This window comes from Aethalodelphis obliquidens, unplaced genomic scaffold, assembly GCF_003676395.1.
Source record: "Aethalodelphis obliquidens isolate GAN/ISIS:26980383/991018 unplaced genomic scaffold, ASM367639v1 scaffold11, whole genome shotgun sequence".
In the NCBI taxonomy this organism is placed as follows: Eukaryota; Metazoa; Chordata; class Mammalia; order Artiodactyla; family Delphinidae; genus Aethalodelphis; species Aethalodelphis obliquidens.
Genome location: NW_020837955.1, coordinates 18,875,282 through 18,894,052, shown reverse-complemented (window position 1 = coordinate 18,894,052; position 18,771 = coordinate 18,875,282). Strand labels below are relative to the sequence as shown.

The window sequence follows — 18,771 nt, the reverse complement described above, 5'->3', positions numbered from 1 at the left end:
TGTTTGTTTTTTTGATATTGAGCTGCATGTGCTGCTTATAAATTCTGGAGATTAATCCTTTGTCAGTTGCTTCATTTGCAAATATTTTCTTCCATTCTGAGGGTTGTCTTTTCATCTTGTTTATGGTTTCCTTTGCTGTGCAAAAGCTTTTAAGTTTCATTAGGTCCCATTTGTTTATTTTTGTTTTTATTTCCATTTCTCTAGGAGGTGGGTCAAAAAGGATCTTGCTGTGATTTATGTCATCTGACAACACGATTTTTTTTTTTTTTTTTTTTTTTTGCAGTACGCGGGCCCCTCACTGCTGTGGCCTCTCCCATTGCAGAGCACAGGCTCCGGACGCGCAGGCTCAGCGGCCATGGCTCACGGGCCCAGCCACTCCGCGGCATGTGGGATCCTCCCGGACTCACATGGGGCACGAACCCATGTCCCCTGCATCGGCAGGCGGACTCTCAACCACTGCGCCACCAGGGAAGCCTCTGACAACACAATTTTTAAAAAATGAAACTTAATGTGTTTTTAAGACATTTACGAAGCAATTGATATATACTAAATAAAATAAAACTTTAAGTCAAAGAGTTCTGGTTCCAATAATGGCAGAGATGTTTGTATTAGATTAACCCCGTCTCAGATAACTGACAAACTATGGAAAAAATATTTTAAAATAACAAAGGCACTAGAGGTTGACCCAAAGTAGGCAGAAATTGGCGGGAGATTTGGACTGACTTTGAAAAAGGAGAATCACACTGGGTAAGATCCATGTTTACGTGCTTTTTCCCTGAGGGTACTCACTAGGCTATTTGGTGCAGGGTGACTAAAATTCAGTTAGAAAGGCACAGCCTATCAGCTTGAGATGTCAGAAGATGGAGTTCAGGGCAGCCATAGTGACTAGAAACTGAGAAGAAAAATAGAAAAAGACAGGGCAGGGATGAAGCATCAAAACATGCACATAAATTTCCCTCAAATCCATGGCTAACCCTCAAACTACTTACATAAATGGGAGATTCCAAATATTCCAATGGAAAGTAAAAGTTAGAAGACTGAAAGATCTGAGCAGAGACTCCAGCTACTGCCCATGAGGGGAGACAGGTTTTGAATTTGATTCCTACTAAACTAGAGGGGCTTAATAAGCGTCTCAAACTTTCCACTGAAAACTTAGAAAGACCCTGCATTTAGACTAAAGAGTAAGTCTTCAGGACTAAGGGATGTGCCTCAGGACTAAGGTCAAAACCAAAACACACCTGCCCTAACAAACATAAACCAAGACTGTATGAAGTCACAGTGGTCAGCCAGTAAGATAATCAGAGGAAGATAAAAGAAACCAGTCTCCACAATGTATTGTTTATAATGTTCACTATACAATCAAAAACACTAGACATGAGAAGAAAATAAATGGGACCCATAGTAAAGAGAAAAAGAAATCAATAGAAAATGACCCCAAGATGATCTAGTTATGGGAATCAGTACATAAAGGCTCTATAGAAGCTATGACAAATATGTTCAACAACTTAAAGAAAGATACAATCACAATGAGTAAACAGATGGAAATTTTCACCCTTAAAATAAAAAACTAAAATGAACCAAACAAATTCTAGAAATTAAAAATTTACGGGATGGACTTAAAAGCAGGTTGGAGATGCCAGAAGAAAAGGCCAATGAACTTCAGAGACAGATTCAACTGAAATAATCTGAAGAACAGAAAAAGTAAAAGAAAAAAGAACAGAGTCTCAGCCACCTGTGGGACAATTTTCAATGCTCTAACATTGTGTAATTGGAGACCCAGAAGAGAGGCAAGAATGAGGCACAAAAAGGTTATAAAAATAGTGACCAAATATTTCTAAAATTTGGTGAAAACCATTGGCTTACTGATCTAAAATAAGCAAACCCCAGAAGATTAATACAAAAAACCCCCAAATCAGAAAACAAGACCTAGGCCCAACACAGTCAAAACTGCTGAAAACCAATAACCAAGACAAAACTTTAAATGCAGCCAAAGAAAAAAGGGATGCTGCATACATGGGAGTAACAATATAAATAATGGCAGGTTTTTCACCATAAACAATGAAGGTTAGAAGACAAGGGAACACTATTTTTTTTTTTGGCTGCACCTCGCAGCTTGTGGGATCTTAGTTCTCCGACCAGGAACTGAACTGGGCCCTTGGCAGTGAAAGTGCCAAGTCCTAACCACTGCACCACCACGGAATTCCCTGGGGAACATGATTTTTTTAAGTGCTAAAAGGAAAACACTCAAACCAGGTTTCTTACCATTAGAAAAGAGAATTACAAATATGTAGAGGGAGAAATCTAAAACAAACTCTGTGTCACTGTATTGGAACTGGAGGTATCAGTGTGAACTCATGGTTTTCAAAACATATAATATAGATGTAAAATAAAAGTTAATGCTTAAATCTTGGCTTCTAAATATCATTCTTCACTAAATGGAACCAGAGTTCCCTGGAGAAATGGTTGATTCAAGGATTGGACAGGGTAAATACAAGATGAACCTGGAAACACTGAAGGAATGTTGGACATACATCAGAGGAGCATAGATGCAGCCTAAATGGGCTCTCTCACTGGCCCAAAATGGAAGAGTATTAAAATAAAATAAAATATATTAATAGTTCACAATCTGTTGAATAAGACACATTTCTTGAAAGACACAAATTACCAAAACTGACACAATAAGAAATAGAAAATCTAGACGGCTCTATATCTATTAAAGAAGTCGAAATTATTAAAAACCACTCCACATAAATTTTAAAAAAATCTTCGCACAAAGAAAACTTCTGGCCCAGACAGTTTCACTGGTGAATTCTATTAAATATTAAGGAAGAAGAACATCAGGATCATATACAAACACTTTTAGAAAATGGAGGAGGAAGGAAAGACTTCCCAACTCATTTTATAAGGCCAGCATAACCCTGACACCAAAACATGACAAAGACATTTGAAAAAAAACTACAGACCAATACCCCTCATGAACACAGACACAAAACTTCTTAATAAAGTCAATTAATGTAATTCTCCATATTAATAGAATGAGGAGGTGAATTTGACAAAATTAAACACCCATTCATGATTTTAAAAAAAAAAGACCTCAGCAAGGTAGGAATAAAAGGGAACTTCTTCAATCCCATAAAGGGCATCTAAAAAATTTCAACTAACATCATATTTAATGGCAAAAGACGTAATACTCCCTCTCAACTGGGAACAAGGCGAAGATGTCCTCTTACCACATTTATTTAACATTATAGGGAGGCCTTAGCCATTCAAATAAAGCAAGAAAAAGAACAAAAGGCAAATAGGTTGGAAAAGAAAAAATAAAATTTTCTTTATTCACAAATGATAGTAAACAAGGTCAACAGTCAAACACCAATTGCATTTATATAATATAGCAACAGGGAATGAGAAAGGTTTACAATAGCATTGACAAACATTAAATACTTAGGAATAAATCTAACAAACTATGTGTAAGAAATGTACACTGAAAACTAAAAAACATTGCTTAGAAAAATTTAAAAAGACAAACGGAGATACAGACCCTGTCTGCACACTGGAAGACTCAATATTATTATTATTATTATTTTTTTTATTTTTTGCAATATGCGGGCCTCTCACTGTTGTGGCCTCTCCCATTGCGGAGCAACATGCTCCGGAGGCACAGGCTCAGCGTCCATGGCTCACGGGCCCAGCCACTCCGCGGCATGTGGGATCTTCCCGGACCGGGGCACGAACCCGTGTCCCCTGCATCGGCAGGCGGACTCTCAACCACTGCGCCACCAGGGAAGCCCGACTCAACATTATTGAGAGGTTAATTCTACTCAAATGAATATATAGTTTCAAAAAAATCCAAATCAACACCCCACAGACTTCTAATAGAAATTCTAACTTGATTCTAAAATTTACATAGAAGTGTAAAAGTACCTAGAATAGCCAAAACAATATTAAAAATTAAAATGTGGAGGACTCACATTACCTGATTTCAAGAATTATTAAAATTACAACAATCAAGACAGTGTAATATTTGGTGCAAGGATAGACACCTCTAAAAAAAATAGAGGACTTTGAGCTCATCTTCTATGTCATGCAGGGACATGAAGTAGGAGTTGGTCAGTGCCTCAGACACTGTTACCCTTTGCTCTGCATACAGCAGCAAGCAGCCTCTTTTCCAGGAGGTTCAGAAATAGACTACACTTGTACAGCCAACTGATTTTTGACAAAGGCACCCATGTAATTCAATGGAGGAAAGGAAAGCCTTTTCAACGATGGTTCCAAAACAACTGAATAAAAAAGTATGGGGATTGTACAACACAGAGAAGATAGCCAATATTTTAAAATAACTATAAATGTAGTATAACCTTTAGAAACTGTGAATCACTATACTGTACACCTGTAACATATGATACATCAACTATACTTCAATAAAAAATATAAATAATAAATGAGCAAACAAATACTAGCCAACCAATCAGAAAATAAGCACAATAAAATGTTAACAATAAACTGCAGGAAAAAATAAATAAACTACCTTAAAAATTTTCAGTCAAAAAAAAGCATGGGGAAAATAATGAGCCCCAAACTCTACTTCACAGTACACTTAAGAATTAATTTGAAATGGATCAGACTTCAAGGTAAAAGCTAAAACTTATAAAGCTTCTATCACTAGAACAAAACCTAGAATATCTTCATAATCATGGGGTAAGGGTTGATTGACTGGACTTCATTCAAAAATTAGAAACTTTTCATCAAAACACACCATGAATAAACAGGCAAGATACAGACTGTGAGAACACATATCTGACAGAGGACTATCTAGAAATCAATAATAAAGAAGACAATGCAATTTTTTAATGGCAAAAAACCAGATACTTCGCAAAAGAAAATATGTGAATAGTCAAAAAGCACATGAAAAAGTATTTAACACATGCTCACCAAAAAAGCTTAAAGAGCATTCATAGCAACTTCATTTATAAAAACGGAAATAGCTCAAGTGTCCATCAAAAGAATGGAAAACAAACTGTAGTACATTTATTCAATGGAATTTACTGTACAATAAAAGAGAATAAACCACTGATAAACACAAAAGTATAGATGAACCTCATAAGCATTATGCTGAGTGACAGTGAGACCCCCAACATGGATGATTCTATTACATAAAATTCAAGAAAGGCGAAACTAGTCTATGACAGGAAGCTGATCAATGTTTGATTCATTGTGGGTGGGGAAACTGGGAAGGAGAACAAGGGAACTTTCTTGGGTAATGAAAATGTCCTATAGCTTGACTGGGGTGGTGGTTACACAATTGTAAAGACATCAAAAATTTATTGATTATGCAATTAATATCTATATAATTCACTGTATGAAAACTTTATTTCAATGAAAATATAAAAGTCTGCAGTTAATATTTAGGGGATAAAGTATTAGAGGTCTGTCCAGTTAATTAATAAAAATGTTATTTTATTTTTCTGAATAAAATAGTCATGGCAGGTAGAAAACTAATTTTTCCTCCAAAATTCCTTTTCCCCTCAGAAATGAGTATAACACACTCAGGGGAACATTAGGGAACCTGCAGGAGTTTCTAGAGTAAGGATATATATAGGTTTTTATTTTCTAGACATTCCATCTGTAAAATGGGTATATGATCTTCTTTTTCCCCAAAGGAAGTCACCTAGATTAGTAAACCAAAACTGATCACAGTCCTTAGACCACTCTGAAATAAAAAAGCTTTCTAAAGAATCAAATATTTTACATTCAGTATTTTACTATTATAAGACTCCTTCCAGCTAAATAAACTAGTGAGTATAAGAGCCACAGGCAAGATAGGTTCTGTACCCAGGCAACATCTGAAAAGGTAGCTTCATTGCTAAACCAGAGACAGAGAGTTTTGTGTTAGAGTACTTTAATATGTTTTTATATTGCATATAAAGCACATAAGCATAAACCAGTAAGATGCCTTGCTGAAAACTACCTTCTTTGTGAAAGCAGGCTGTAATTCTGAACAAGTTTTCAATTTTCACACTGCTGCTAGGGTAAAACATTTTAAAGAGTTTAATTTTTTACAATGGATTCAATGACATAGGATTATCTAACAAAGTAATGGCTAATCAATAGAAGGTTTAGTTGTCAGGTGAAACATATAACACACTAAAAGGGATTGATTGCCAGACTTCTCCTTATTTACTAGAAGGTATATATTTAAAATGACACAAACTTGTTACCAGGCTGCATTCTTTTAACCTTGCAAAAAGCTGCTTAAGAAATCTGTTCAGCAGCCGTATAGCAAAACAAGATACAGTTATAATGAAAATGGTTAGTAATTAGGGGGTGGGGAGGGGTACACAGGGACCTTCAGATTTTATATATATATATATATATATATATATAAAATAAAAACATCAAATCAAGTCCCCAGTAGGAATGTGGGATAGAAAAAGCAAACTAAAAAGTGACATCTAGGGAAGGTGGAACTGGGCTTTAAAAAATGCCACAATGATGCTACCAAATCTCATTCAGTAGATGCAAAGTTGTATCTGATCTCATTCCATGTTGCTCATAGGGCAGATTTTTTAAGGATTCACACAACTGGATACAATAGCCCCTCCCACCTTTTTAACGGTACAACCAGATTAAGCACTGAACACAAAATAAATTAGGCCCATATGGACTTCAACCAACATATGAGCTGTTTCCTTTATAATTTATTCACAATATCTCAAGTCTCTATATGAAAATACACTTTTTACGGTCATTACAACCCAGGAGTTCAATAATATTTTTTCTACTAAGTCAGCGATTACACAATTTATCAAAGAATGATTACACTGAAATAAAAATAAAACAAAACACCAACCCCCTATACAGTCTTCCTTCCTCAAAGTAATTTTAAGAAAGCTGGTTATTAAATTGCTTGTTTTTGAAGAAGGGTTTTTGTAGCTAGACACAAATTGCAAAAACCATTTTTTTAAAAAAAGTTATTAGACTCTGAAGGATTCAGCCAAAATGGGAAGTTAAATAAACAAATCACTTCATCAGACTTGGAAAGATCATTTTTGTCTTACTTAAGGGACCTACATTAATTACCTTCAAGGTCTTTTTTATGGACTATTTAAAATAAGTACAATTTATTTATTTATTTCAAATGAGGTGCTTCTTCCAAAGTATTAAATAATGTCTACAAATGCAAAAGCATTTTTATAAATAGGTAATTAAAACAGATGACTAAAATTAAGTCAAGCTGCAAAACATTATCCACGATGCACTACGGTTTGTTTTTTTTTTAATAAACATTTCAGGCAACTTTTTTCCATCCAAAGCCCAAAGCACTTCAGGAAAAAAAAAAGAGGTAGGAAGTTTCTTAGGGGGAAAAAACACACATATATAATGAAATAATGCCAAATCCCAAACTAAAGTATTTACAAGATAGTCCCTGAAGCATAGTTTGTCATATTGCAATTACACCTTGCCTACTGCCAAGACAAAGTGCTTACTATTGCCACTAGGGGGAGAAATGTCTTAACACAAAGCAAAGGCAGATAGGGAATGGATTTTCTTGAGCAATTATCAGAACAAAGCTCCCTTGGCTGTGTGTACCTTCTAATTACTCAATACAATTAAAATGACTAACCTAAAACAAATAGGAAAAAAACCTGTCTGCCTGATATCAGGGACTTCATTAAACCTTCCCCCCTCATCAATCAAATCAGAAAGAAGGGAATGCCATTATATACAAACATTACAGAGCTATCAAAGGAAGTAAAATTCAGTGAGTTTCTCTCCCTTTTTTTTTTTTAAAGGAAGAAAAGAAGTGGCTCTCTTGAAAAAAGAAATGTCGTGGTATTTACCCATCTGGATGCTGCTTGAAAACAAATTGTCCTCCAAAGAGCACAAATACAGTACGTTTTCTCTCAGTTCACTGGCTTATGAATGACTTTTTGTTGTTGTTGTTTTGTTAATACACACGATAATGTCATTTTCTGTGTCAGTGATGTGGTTGTTCCTCCTACTCAGCCAACTGTATAAAGGAGCTATGCCAATCAGACCTCCATGCTTACGCTGGGTTGTTTTAACTTTAAGTTCTTCACCGCTGTTTTTTGTGCATCTACTCTAAGGTAATGTTTAGAACAACATAGGAATTTGGGGGAGAGGTAGGGGAAGGTGGTAGGAAAGGAAAACAGCTACTTATTCCTTCTAAAAGGCTTATGTAGTTCCTTTTATAAGGCCCAGTCATTAACAGAAGATGACAACAGAGTCATTTTTCTTTCAGCTGACAATTGTGACATTTTTCCAGCAGCATGCAAGGTGTTGAAAACCTAGCAGCTGTTACCTCCTGGGATGAAGATACTTTTTTATCCTCCCTTGACAGTTTAACTCAGTGGGTCAGCACCTTTAAAGACTGCAAAGTATCCTTGAAGAGGATGGAAGCTTGAATTACTGCTCCCTCCCTAATCAATGTAAACCCTCACTGCAGGTGAAGTCTCCATCTATAGAGGTGCATGGGGGAGGAAAATGTAATGCCCTGAGCCAGATGGTTTTTATCTTGTTTTTAAAGAATAAAGGAACAAGCTAACAAGGGAGACAGCTACTTTGTTAGCTTCTTGGCCTCTCTCATGGCTTTGCATCCCCAGGGTTCCAGCTACACAAGAGAAAGAATACAGAAAAACGTAAACACTTAAAGAAATATAACTAGAGGGCTGGCATCATGCTGCTTTCAAAGAGTTGAGAGAGCACTACTCAATGCTTTATTTATCATTACCCACGTTCTCAGGATGGTAAGTGGACACATACACAAAGGGAATGGGGGATGGGAGAAGGATTAGACAGAGGTCACAATTTACTCAATTACAGAGAAAGGCAGGGTTGACAGATCCTATTAGCACCAATGTGAAGCAAAGAAGGAGTTGCATGTTGTAAGGTTATGTTTTCAAAAAGTAATGAGTACTTTCATGTATCCTCCCAGGCCTTTGCCCTTGTTTGCAGATATGAATAAAAGCTATGAACACATTTGCTATGGTTTTCTTGGCTTCACATTCTAGGAATAAAAGTAAAAAGAAAACTGTAGCTACTTTGTACGTCCTTTAAATAAATGTTTACACTTAATGCCAAGATGTCAGAAGATTATTCAAAAGCTTAGAAAATTTAAAGAATACATTGCATTTCTTTCCCCTGCCCTGAACTCTACTGCCTTCTGATGTTGGAAATGAAATGGAAAAGCAGGTATACAAAATGACTTGGTGACACAGGGAGTAATGTCTCGTGACTTTCTCCTTCAATAGTTTCTTTTTCTGCTAAGGTCTTTGTCAAGTTTTGGAATTATGGTTATGGTAACCTCATAATACAAGTCAGGGAGTGTTCTTTCCTTCTCTATTTTCTATTTTGGTGTTATTTATTCCTTAAACGTTTGATAGAGTTCACCAGGAAACCATATGGGCCTTTTGATAATTCAATTTTTTTAATAGACATATGGCTATTCAAATTTTGTTTCAAGTTGGCTATTTTAATAGACATATGGCTATTCAAGTTGTGTTTTTCAAGGAATTCGTCCATATCATGGAAGAAGCCAAATTTTTGGCTTAAAGTTATTTGTAATATTCCCTTTTACCCTTTTAATGTCTGTAAGAACTGTAATGATAATACTTCTTTCAGCTCCTCCAGTAGTTAAATAACTCCAAGTTTTAACAGGCAGTGGTCATATCCTATCAACAATGGTAAAACTATACTTTAGAATAATATATATAAGCTCTAAAATTAGTTTAAAACAACACTAAATTTATTAGAACATAACTTAGCATTTTAAAATCAGTGGTGAAAGAGTTCCTGAAACCCCATTAGAAATAGTCTGCAAAAGAATCTCAAGGGACTGGCCCACATGATGCAAATCCTACTTACATCAACACTAGGTAAAAGGCAGCTTTGACATCTTTTTATCTATAATAACTTGACTAAAGGTGGGGTGGGGGGAGCAAATGGCACTTCATTATTGTCATATGCATTAGTGAAAAGAGGGAGTTTAGACAGCTTATATACTACATCCTACATTAAAAAACTTGGCGGTGGCGTAATCAAGTTCAGGGCAATCCTGGACAGCTGCCCTGTGACCCGCTTCTATTGACCCCTGCTATTCATCACTCATCCCTAAGACTGAGAGGGCAAGCTCCTAGGGAGTGACCACCACAATAGACAGACACAAGCCAACAGTAATCTGGTTCGAGCAAAAAACCAGATGGCACTGCAATAAATTTACAAATCTGCATTCATGGGGCTGTTAAAACACCCAGAAGCTAAAAGACTCCGAGTGCCCCAGGAGGATCTCCTACTTCCCCATTTCTAAAGGCCATTTCTCTTTCCAAGAACATTGAGTTCATGCTCTTCACAAAGAGAATGGAGATAAAACCCTTTACAAAGAAAGGAGGGGGAAAAGCCTCATGACCTAATTAATCTCCAGAGCTTGGATCTCAACACTGAATGACAGATATTAGAAAAATCAGTTTGGAGCACTAGGAGGACAAACAAAACAAACCCCAAAACGGTTGTTATATTAAAGCAGAGGGGGTAAAGAGAACCTGCTAAAAAAGCAATGAAAAAAACAACATTATTTCAAATACTGCACACAACAGATCTTGCAAGTATAAAATGATTCAATAATGTATGCATTTATTTTTTAAATGAATCAGATTAGTCCCATGTGTGACCTGCTGGTCCATCTGTATGTGCTGGACTTAATAGGCACGATTCTCTCTCTTGCTTCGGTTTGAAGTATGAGAGAGATAAATTTAGTTTAATTTTCAACAGATCAGCCTATCCATTTTCCAAATGGACCATCTGGATCAACCTATTAAAATTAATTTATAACTTTGCAGAGTGAAAATTCGTTTGTTAGCTTAAATAAAGTTGCCAAAACTTTTTGTCATGTCATTGTTTTCTGACAGTTGTTTCTGTATAGTGGGGCAGAGTGTTTCCACCTCCAAATTTATCTTAATTCAATTTTGTCCTATATATTTAGATTTATAGACCAGGTGTTTATCTCCAAATAGTTAAAGCTCTAACTGAACGACATCAATCCCTGATCTTTTGGCTATTTAACAAAGCTTCCTGAACTGATTCAATTCTACTTACCACACAATTATTTTTATAAAAGAAATTTTGCCCATCCAAAAATGTTTTAACATATAGTAAATAAAAAAGTAAATAAAAAGTGAGTGTCACAATTTCAACTACTTTTCCCCTAAATTAACACTGTCTACAACCTACAGAGTTAGAAGGCAGAAGTAGAAATGCTTTGGCAACACTGAGATCTGGGTTTCAAATCACTGACTTGCTAAATAAACAAGTCATTGCATCTCTCTCAGCCTCCATTTTCTTCATCTATAAAATGGAAATCATACCTAGCAACTTTACGGGGTTATTGTGAGAGTGAAGTAAAATAAGTATCAGGTTCATGGTAGGTGCTCAACAAATATTTAATCTATTCTCCTTTTTCTTAGAATAATGCCATAAATGCAAGTAAAATAATTTTTACTACTGCTGGCAATACTGTAAGAACTTGTTTTTGTTGCCAGTGAGGGATGGAAGATGTTAGAGGTTGCTACAGGCAGTGAGAAGAGCCAATCTTTTGACCAAATGTTTTTGAACATTTTAATTTTTAAAAACAGAGCACCATGGAATTGAACTTTCAAAGAAAAAGTTTGAGGAGTGGGGGCACCGTGGTGAGTAAAAATTATTTTAAAGTTGTCATTAATAACGGCCTTTACTTCTAGAAAAAGCAAACAAATATTGCTTAGACTAAGAGGAGCTAACTTCATCATAGGTAGATCCCTTTTGATTATTATTTTTTTTTAGTGTATGAAAAATCTTAATAGAAAAGTAAGGTTTAAAGAGAACTATTCTACTACCTGCACTTAAGATGCACTTCAGGTTATTTTTCCTAAACAAGAAACTTTTTCTTTGATTTTGTTTTCACTACACATAAACAATTGACTGCCCTGTACTTGTATACCTAGGATATTTTTTAAATGATTGGGAAAACAATGTAACTGACTGAAATTGATGGCTAGAGCCAGACCAACTTCAGAGTACTCTTAATTTAAGCTCCAGTACTTAACGAATGGCAAATTGAGGGTTTCCTGTCTTTTATTTTGTTGTTGGTAGCTTTTTAAGTAAGACTGAATTTCATACCTGTCTAAGTGAATTCTTCTCTGGTATTATCTTCCTAGGGGGTTCGCCATTATTACAGTCTTCTCTCTCTGAGGAATTCTGTGAAAGAAAGTAAGCTTTAATTCAGTTCTCATTATCTTCAATCTTATTCTGTGGGAGTAAACTGAATTACATTTTTAATTCTGTAAGCTAGAATACCGTGTATATTTATGCATTTGTTCATTTGAAGATTTATATACATACAGACATACACTTATATAAAGGAAAACATATGCCCATGTATATAAATAAATATATGTAGGGATCTAGGTGGAAAAGTATTTCATCTATATTTAAGCACTGCCTAGCAGATCATGTTCATTGTAAGTCCAGTTTATTGTTCTTTGGCACTGGACACAAGAAAGCTCCAGTCTATACTTAGCTGATAACAACTTAAACCAGGATTATTGCCTTCTCTTTTAAATAATTAGTTTTAAACCATACTAAATGTTTGGTCCAAGTTCTTATGTCTGGATCCTAAAAACAATTAGTTATTTCTCTTCCTCTTTTCTCTGATTTGATTTTCTTTTCTTTATTAAAAAGAGCATAGTGCTTAGTTAGCTCAAAGCAATAAAATTTATCAGTAGTTTAAGATTAGAGTCCACTCTTGCCATTATCACTTCAAATAGCAGCTAGAAGGCCCTAAAACATCAGTGAGATTTTTAAATACTTAAAAAGAGGGAAATAAACAATTCAACTGCAAGCGAGTTCAGAGTTCTAAATATCAACAGAGTAAAAGCCAACCCACAAAATGGGAAAAAATTTTGCAAATCATTTACTGATAAAGGATTAACATCCAGAATATAGAGAGAAGTTGTAAAAACTCAGCAACAAAAAAACAGAACCTGATTAAAAAATGGGCAAAGGACTTGAATAAATAGACATTTATCCAAGAAGATATACAAATGACCACCAAGCACATGAAAGGATGGTCAACATCACTAATCATTTCAGAAATGAACAGCAGAACTACAAGGTACTTCACATTCATTAGGTAGGCTACTATCAAAAACAAAAAACAGAAAATAACAGGCATTGATGAGGATGCTGAGAAATTGTAACCCTTGTGCACCTTTGGCGGGAATGTAAAATGGTACATCAGCTATGGGAAACAGTATGATTCCTCAAAGAATTAAAAAAGGAATTACTATATGATCCAACAATTCCAATTCTGGGTACATACTCAAAAAAACTGAAAGCAGAGTTTCAAAGAGATTTTTTTTTCTTTTTGCGATACGCGGGCCTCTCACTGTTGTGGCCTCTCCCGTTGCGGAGCACAGGCTCCGGACGCGCAGGCTCAGCGGCCATGGCTCACAGGCCTAGCCATTCCGCGGCATGTGGGATCTTCCCGGACCGGGGCACAAACCCGCGTCCCCTGCATCGGCAGGCGGACTCTCAACCTCTGTGCCACCAGGGAAGCCCTCAAAGAGATATTTTTATGTCTGTGTTCATAGCAGCATTATCCACAACAGCGAAAACGTGTAAGCAACCCAAGTGTACACTGAGGGATGAATGGATAGGCAAAATGTGGTATATACATACAATGGAATAATCTTCAGCCTTAAAAAGGAAGGATATTCTGACACAAACCACGACATGGATGAACCTTGAAGACATTATGCTAAGTGAAATAAGCCAGTCACAAAAAGATAAATGCATTATGATTCCACTTATATAAGACACTTAGAGTGGTCAAAATCATAGAGACAGAAAGTAGAATGTTGGTTACCAGGGGCTGGGAAAAGGGAGGAATGGGGAGTTATTGTTTAATGGGTAGAGTGTTGCAGTTTTATGAGATGAAAAGAGTTATGGAGATGGATGGGGGTGATGGTTGCACAACATTATGAATGTATTTAATACCACTGAACTATACAATTTAAAATGTTAAAGGTGATAAATTTTATGTTATGTGTATTTTATCACATTAAAAAATAATTTTAAAAAATCTGGTAACACATGTAAATCACTCTCCGCAAGATAAAATACAGAAAATCCAAGTACACATTATTTGGGCTCTATTTTCCACAATTACATGTGTAATGTTAACATTTTAGAATTTGCAGCTGATTTACTCATTACATTACATATATTCATCACATTCTAACTGAGGAGTTACTTTTAGATCCAGAAATTATATCCAACATATGAGTTTATCTGAAAAACTTCATCCAAGTATGAAATCATTATTAGAATATAGGATCATAACAGTGTTTTAAATTTAGGTATTATGAATTTTTTGCTTTGTATCAAATATTATATTTTGAAAGATATTAAAGGATAAATAGCATACATATAGTATCAAAAGGCCCTCTGTGGCTAACATCTGTGTGCCTTGTGTGTCACCTTGACAGGCCAGTACATTAAGGTCCTTTTGGGCAGAAATTTTTTATGAGGTTTAACTTGATAATTTTACATTTGTAATGATCACTTTAAAGGTCAATTTTAGGGACAAAGAAGAAGAAAAAATGCTATGTTACAAGCAAGGGATAGAGGCTCAATAACTTTAGAATTCTGCTTTTACTCTCTGTTTTGGGGAAAAAAGGAACGTAGACTATCTACAAAAAAATGAAGGAGAGATATAGTTGAGTTAATGACTATAAAGCATCCCAGGGAATTCCCTGGCGGTCCAGTGGTTGGGACGCCATGCTTTCACTGCTGAGGGCCCAGGTTCCATCCCCGGTAGGGGAATTAGGAAGCCATGTGGTGTGGCCAAAAAAATTTAAAAATAAAAATAAACTAAAGTAAAATAAAATAAAGCATTCCAGATAAGGAAACTAGCAATATACGCCATTATAAGAGAATCAAAGGAAGGGAAAGGTCAACATTAAACCCATAAAATCAATTGTATATTTAACTTTTCTTAAAAAAAAAAAAGTACAGATCAGATGTTTTAAATGCTAAAATTAAATGTCTTATATAATAAAAACTTAAGCCAATATTCAATTTTAACTGTATCCAATTAAGCCAGTATTCAATTTTAAACTTATAATTTGCAAGTAACTATTTCCCAGACCATGAAGTTCTACACCCTCCTTTAAATAAAATACCATTTCAGATCACCTAAACCTGTTTAATTAAATGTAAGGTCCTATATTTCAAAATTAATTGTTTTTTGAAAATGTCATTATAATAAAGTTGGAAGCCTAATTACTTTTTGGTGGAAGTTTTTTATACTGAACACATTATAAATCACATTTTTACTCTACAGGTGCTTCGGATGGAACAAAATTGACGGCAAACTCTCTATACTAAATTACATAGTGAAAAACAGTGATCTGAACCTAAGAGGATGAGTAGTGGCTATCTAGCCCACATCAATAATTTTTTTCCTTCTGACCCTCTATTTTATCTGATTTAGATAGTAAACTATTGAGTGGGTATTATAAGAATGTCTAAGGTATTAAAAGATGAAGGGAGCTAAAGGATAATTACTACCTGAGAGCAGAACATAGAGCTGTAGAGGAGCTCCTTTCCCTTCTCCACCCCATCAGGGCAAAGGATATATATATTATATATTGTGTTGTTTTTTTTTTTTTAAAGTAACTCAACATTAACAAAAAGGAAAAAGAGAAAAACATTGTTATAACTAGTTCTTTTTTGACAGATTAATCCAGCATTTTTTACTTTTTTCTCAACTTCTTTCTACTCATTTTTTACTTTTACTGGACCATCCACCATGAGAAACAAATCAATACAAAAAATTCAACCCTCTTGCATAAAATAGGAGCAGGGACATTAAACAGTCATGATATCAGGAGCAAGGAGTAAGGTACCCTACTAATAGTGAAGAGGAGAGCCAGAAAGCCAGTGAATAAGAAAGTAATAGCTCTACAGTCGAGGGTGGCCGGGAATGATGAAATAGCTGTGTATACCTAACAGTCACCTCAACTGGCTCTCAAAGCCTGTGATCTCCAACATCACCCAGGAGAGCTCAGTAGCACAGATATTCCTTGTATCTTTTAACTATGATGCATCCCAATAAGCAATGTTCACAACTGTCCTGGGTCATCAAGCTACATTATGTCCAGTAAGTTCTATTTAAGGGTAACTAAAAGATGCAAGTAAGACTTATCACACAAATTAGTGGGTGACAAATAACAGGAGAGTTACATAATCTCAAAATATTTCTCCATAATATACTTAATAATTACAAAAGAAAAGAACAGTAGCCTCACAGTGGAGAGATCTGGTAGATACCACCTTAACCTTATGTGCCTCTTGATATGATATACTGAGGTCATTGATATTATTGATATTATTACTTCTGAGGTCATCCTGCTCAATACACATAACCTCAATCTGATCATGAGAAAACAACAGACTAGCCCAAATTGACGGGCATCCTATAAAATTACTAGTCTGTACTTTAAAAAATGTCAAGGTCATAAGGAACTGCTTTCAGATTAAAGAAAACTAAAGAGATGTAACTGAATGCAGTTTGTGATCTGAGATTACTGGGGGGGAGGGGCTGAAACAAAATTGATGGTAAACTCCTCTGCACTGAATTATACAGTGAAAAATAAGTGAGCTGAGCCTAACAGGATGAGTAATAACTATCTAGCCTATATCCACAATTTTTTTCCTCCCCACCCTTTAACTGTTCTTGATGGGTAATTATTAAGTGGATATTACTGAGTGGGTATTATGACATAAGGTTTGTATAAAGGACATTATTGGAAAATATGAAACAAGTCTATGGATGAACTAATAACACTGTATCAATGTTAATTTCCTGATTGTTTCCCCGCTTTTAAAATTTACATATGGAAAAATTTATTATTTTTTGTTGTATAGTTCTGAGTTTTGACAAAAGCATAAAGCTGTGTTAACCACCACAATCAAGATGTAAAGCAGTCCCATCACCTCCCAAACCCCCCTTTCCCCAGTGATCACTGATTTATTTTGTCTCAATAATTTTGTCTTTTCTAAAATGTCATAAAATGAATCATATAGTATGTAATTTTTTGAGTCTTTTTTCACCTAACATAATACATTCATTTGTGAGATTCATTTGTTCATTGTGTTCTTGCATATATCAGCAGTTCTTTCCTTTTCATTGGCAAGTAGTATCACTGTATGGATGTACCAAAGTTTGTTTAGACATTCAACTTCCTGATTTTGACAATTTGTACTGTCATTTTTTTTTTAATTGAAGCAGTTGATTTACAATGTTTCAGGTGTACAGCAAAGCGATTCAGTGATACATTTATATCTACTCTTTTTTCAGATTCTTTTCTATTATAGGTTATTACAAGATATTCAATATAATTCCCTGTGCTGTACAGTAGGTCCTTACTGTTTATCTATTTTATATAAAGTAGTAGTGTTAATCCCAAATTCCAAAGTTATCCCCCCCAGAACCCCCCCACACCTTTCTGCTTTGGTAACCATAAGTTTCTTTTCTATGTCTGTGAGTCTATTTCTGTTTTGTAAATAAGTTCATTTGTATCATTTGTACTGTGGTTACTTAAAAGAACTGTCCTTGGTTTCAGAAAACATACAACAGAAACATTTAGAGGTAAAAGGACATATGTCTGTAACTAACTTTCAAAGAACTCAGAAAATATAAGTAAATGGATGTTAGTATATATATGTGTGTATGTATAGAGATAAAGCAAACACGGTAACATGTTAACATATGGAGAATCTGTGTGAAGAGTATACAGGGATTCCCTGGTGGTCCAGTGGTTAAGAATCTGCCTTCCAATGCAGGGGACATGGGTTCAATCCCTGATCAAGGAACTAAGATCCCACATGCTGCAGGGCAACTAAGCCCATGCGCTCCAGAGCCCTCATGCCACAACTAGAGAGCCTGTGTGCTACAACTACTGAGCCCATACGCCACAACTAGAGAGAAGCCCGCACGCGTCAACAAAGAGCCCACATGCCACAACTAAGACCCGATGCAGCCAAATAAATAAATATTTTTGCAAAAAAAAAAAAGTATAAGGGGATTTTTGTACTATTCTTTCAACTTTTCTGTAAATCTGTCAAAATAAAAATTAACCAAACAGATGAAACCTAGAAGAAAATATGTTAAGAAATGGAAAAACAGAAGTTAGATAAATGAAAAATAACTTGAGGGAAAAAATTCCTTCAATAAAAATAAAAGTTATATTCTACCTCTTAACCCTGAGCCAACTAGAAAAACCTGACTGCCCAGAACAACTCATTCACAACACTCAGATGGAACATTTCATTATAGTAAATCATTTGCAGAATGTGTCTGTAAGTCCTGCAGTTAACAACAGTGTATAAATATTAGCATTACATGAAAATATTTCTGTAAAAGATACTATATAACTTGTTACCTTTTATATTAACTTGAATGTTTATCTCTTAACTCAGCATTCACTAGGTTAGAACTTTAAAGGGCAGAATAAAAGCCTCACTGACAACTTTGAATTTAACTTCAAACTGGAAGCATTAGAGTTATAACATCTGCAGACATGCAGATATGGTAACAGAAATTTGGATAGGAAAAAGTCAAAGTGAAATACCGCTAAAGCCCATGCATTAGATCTCAGGGATGTATTTTGCCTAAAATGTTTCCGGAAGTAACCTGGGGGTGAATAAAAAAAAAAG

At 35.3% G+C, this 18,771-nt stretch overlaps 1 protein-coding gene across 10 annotated transcripts in view; it reads right to left on the bottom strand.

The window, feature by feature from the left end:
* BTRC (beta-transducin repeat containing E3 ubiquitin protein ligase) overlaps positions 1-18,771 on the bottom strand; it is a 184,703-nt gene that overhangs the window by 73,925 nt on the left and 92,007 nt on the right. For 7 of the 10 annotated variants that reach the window (XR_003433896.1, XM_027112353.1, XM_027112348.1 and 4 more), the window contains one exon: positions 12,169-12,246. The exons of the other annotated variants lie outside the window; for them this stretch is intronic. Coding sequence is in view for 4 of the 7 variants with exons in the window: in XM_027112353.1 (XP_026968154.1) it covers positions 12,169-12,246 (78 nt within the window). In the remaining 3 variants the exon portion in view is untranslated. The remainder of the gene's footprint in view (positions 1-12,168; positions 12,247-18,771) is intronic. 10 annotated transcript variants of the gene reach the window in all.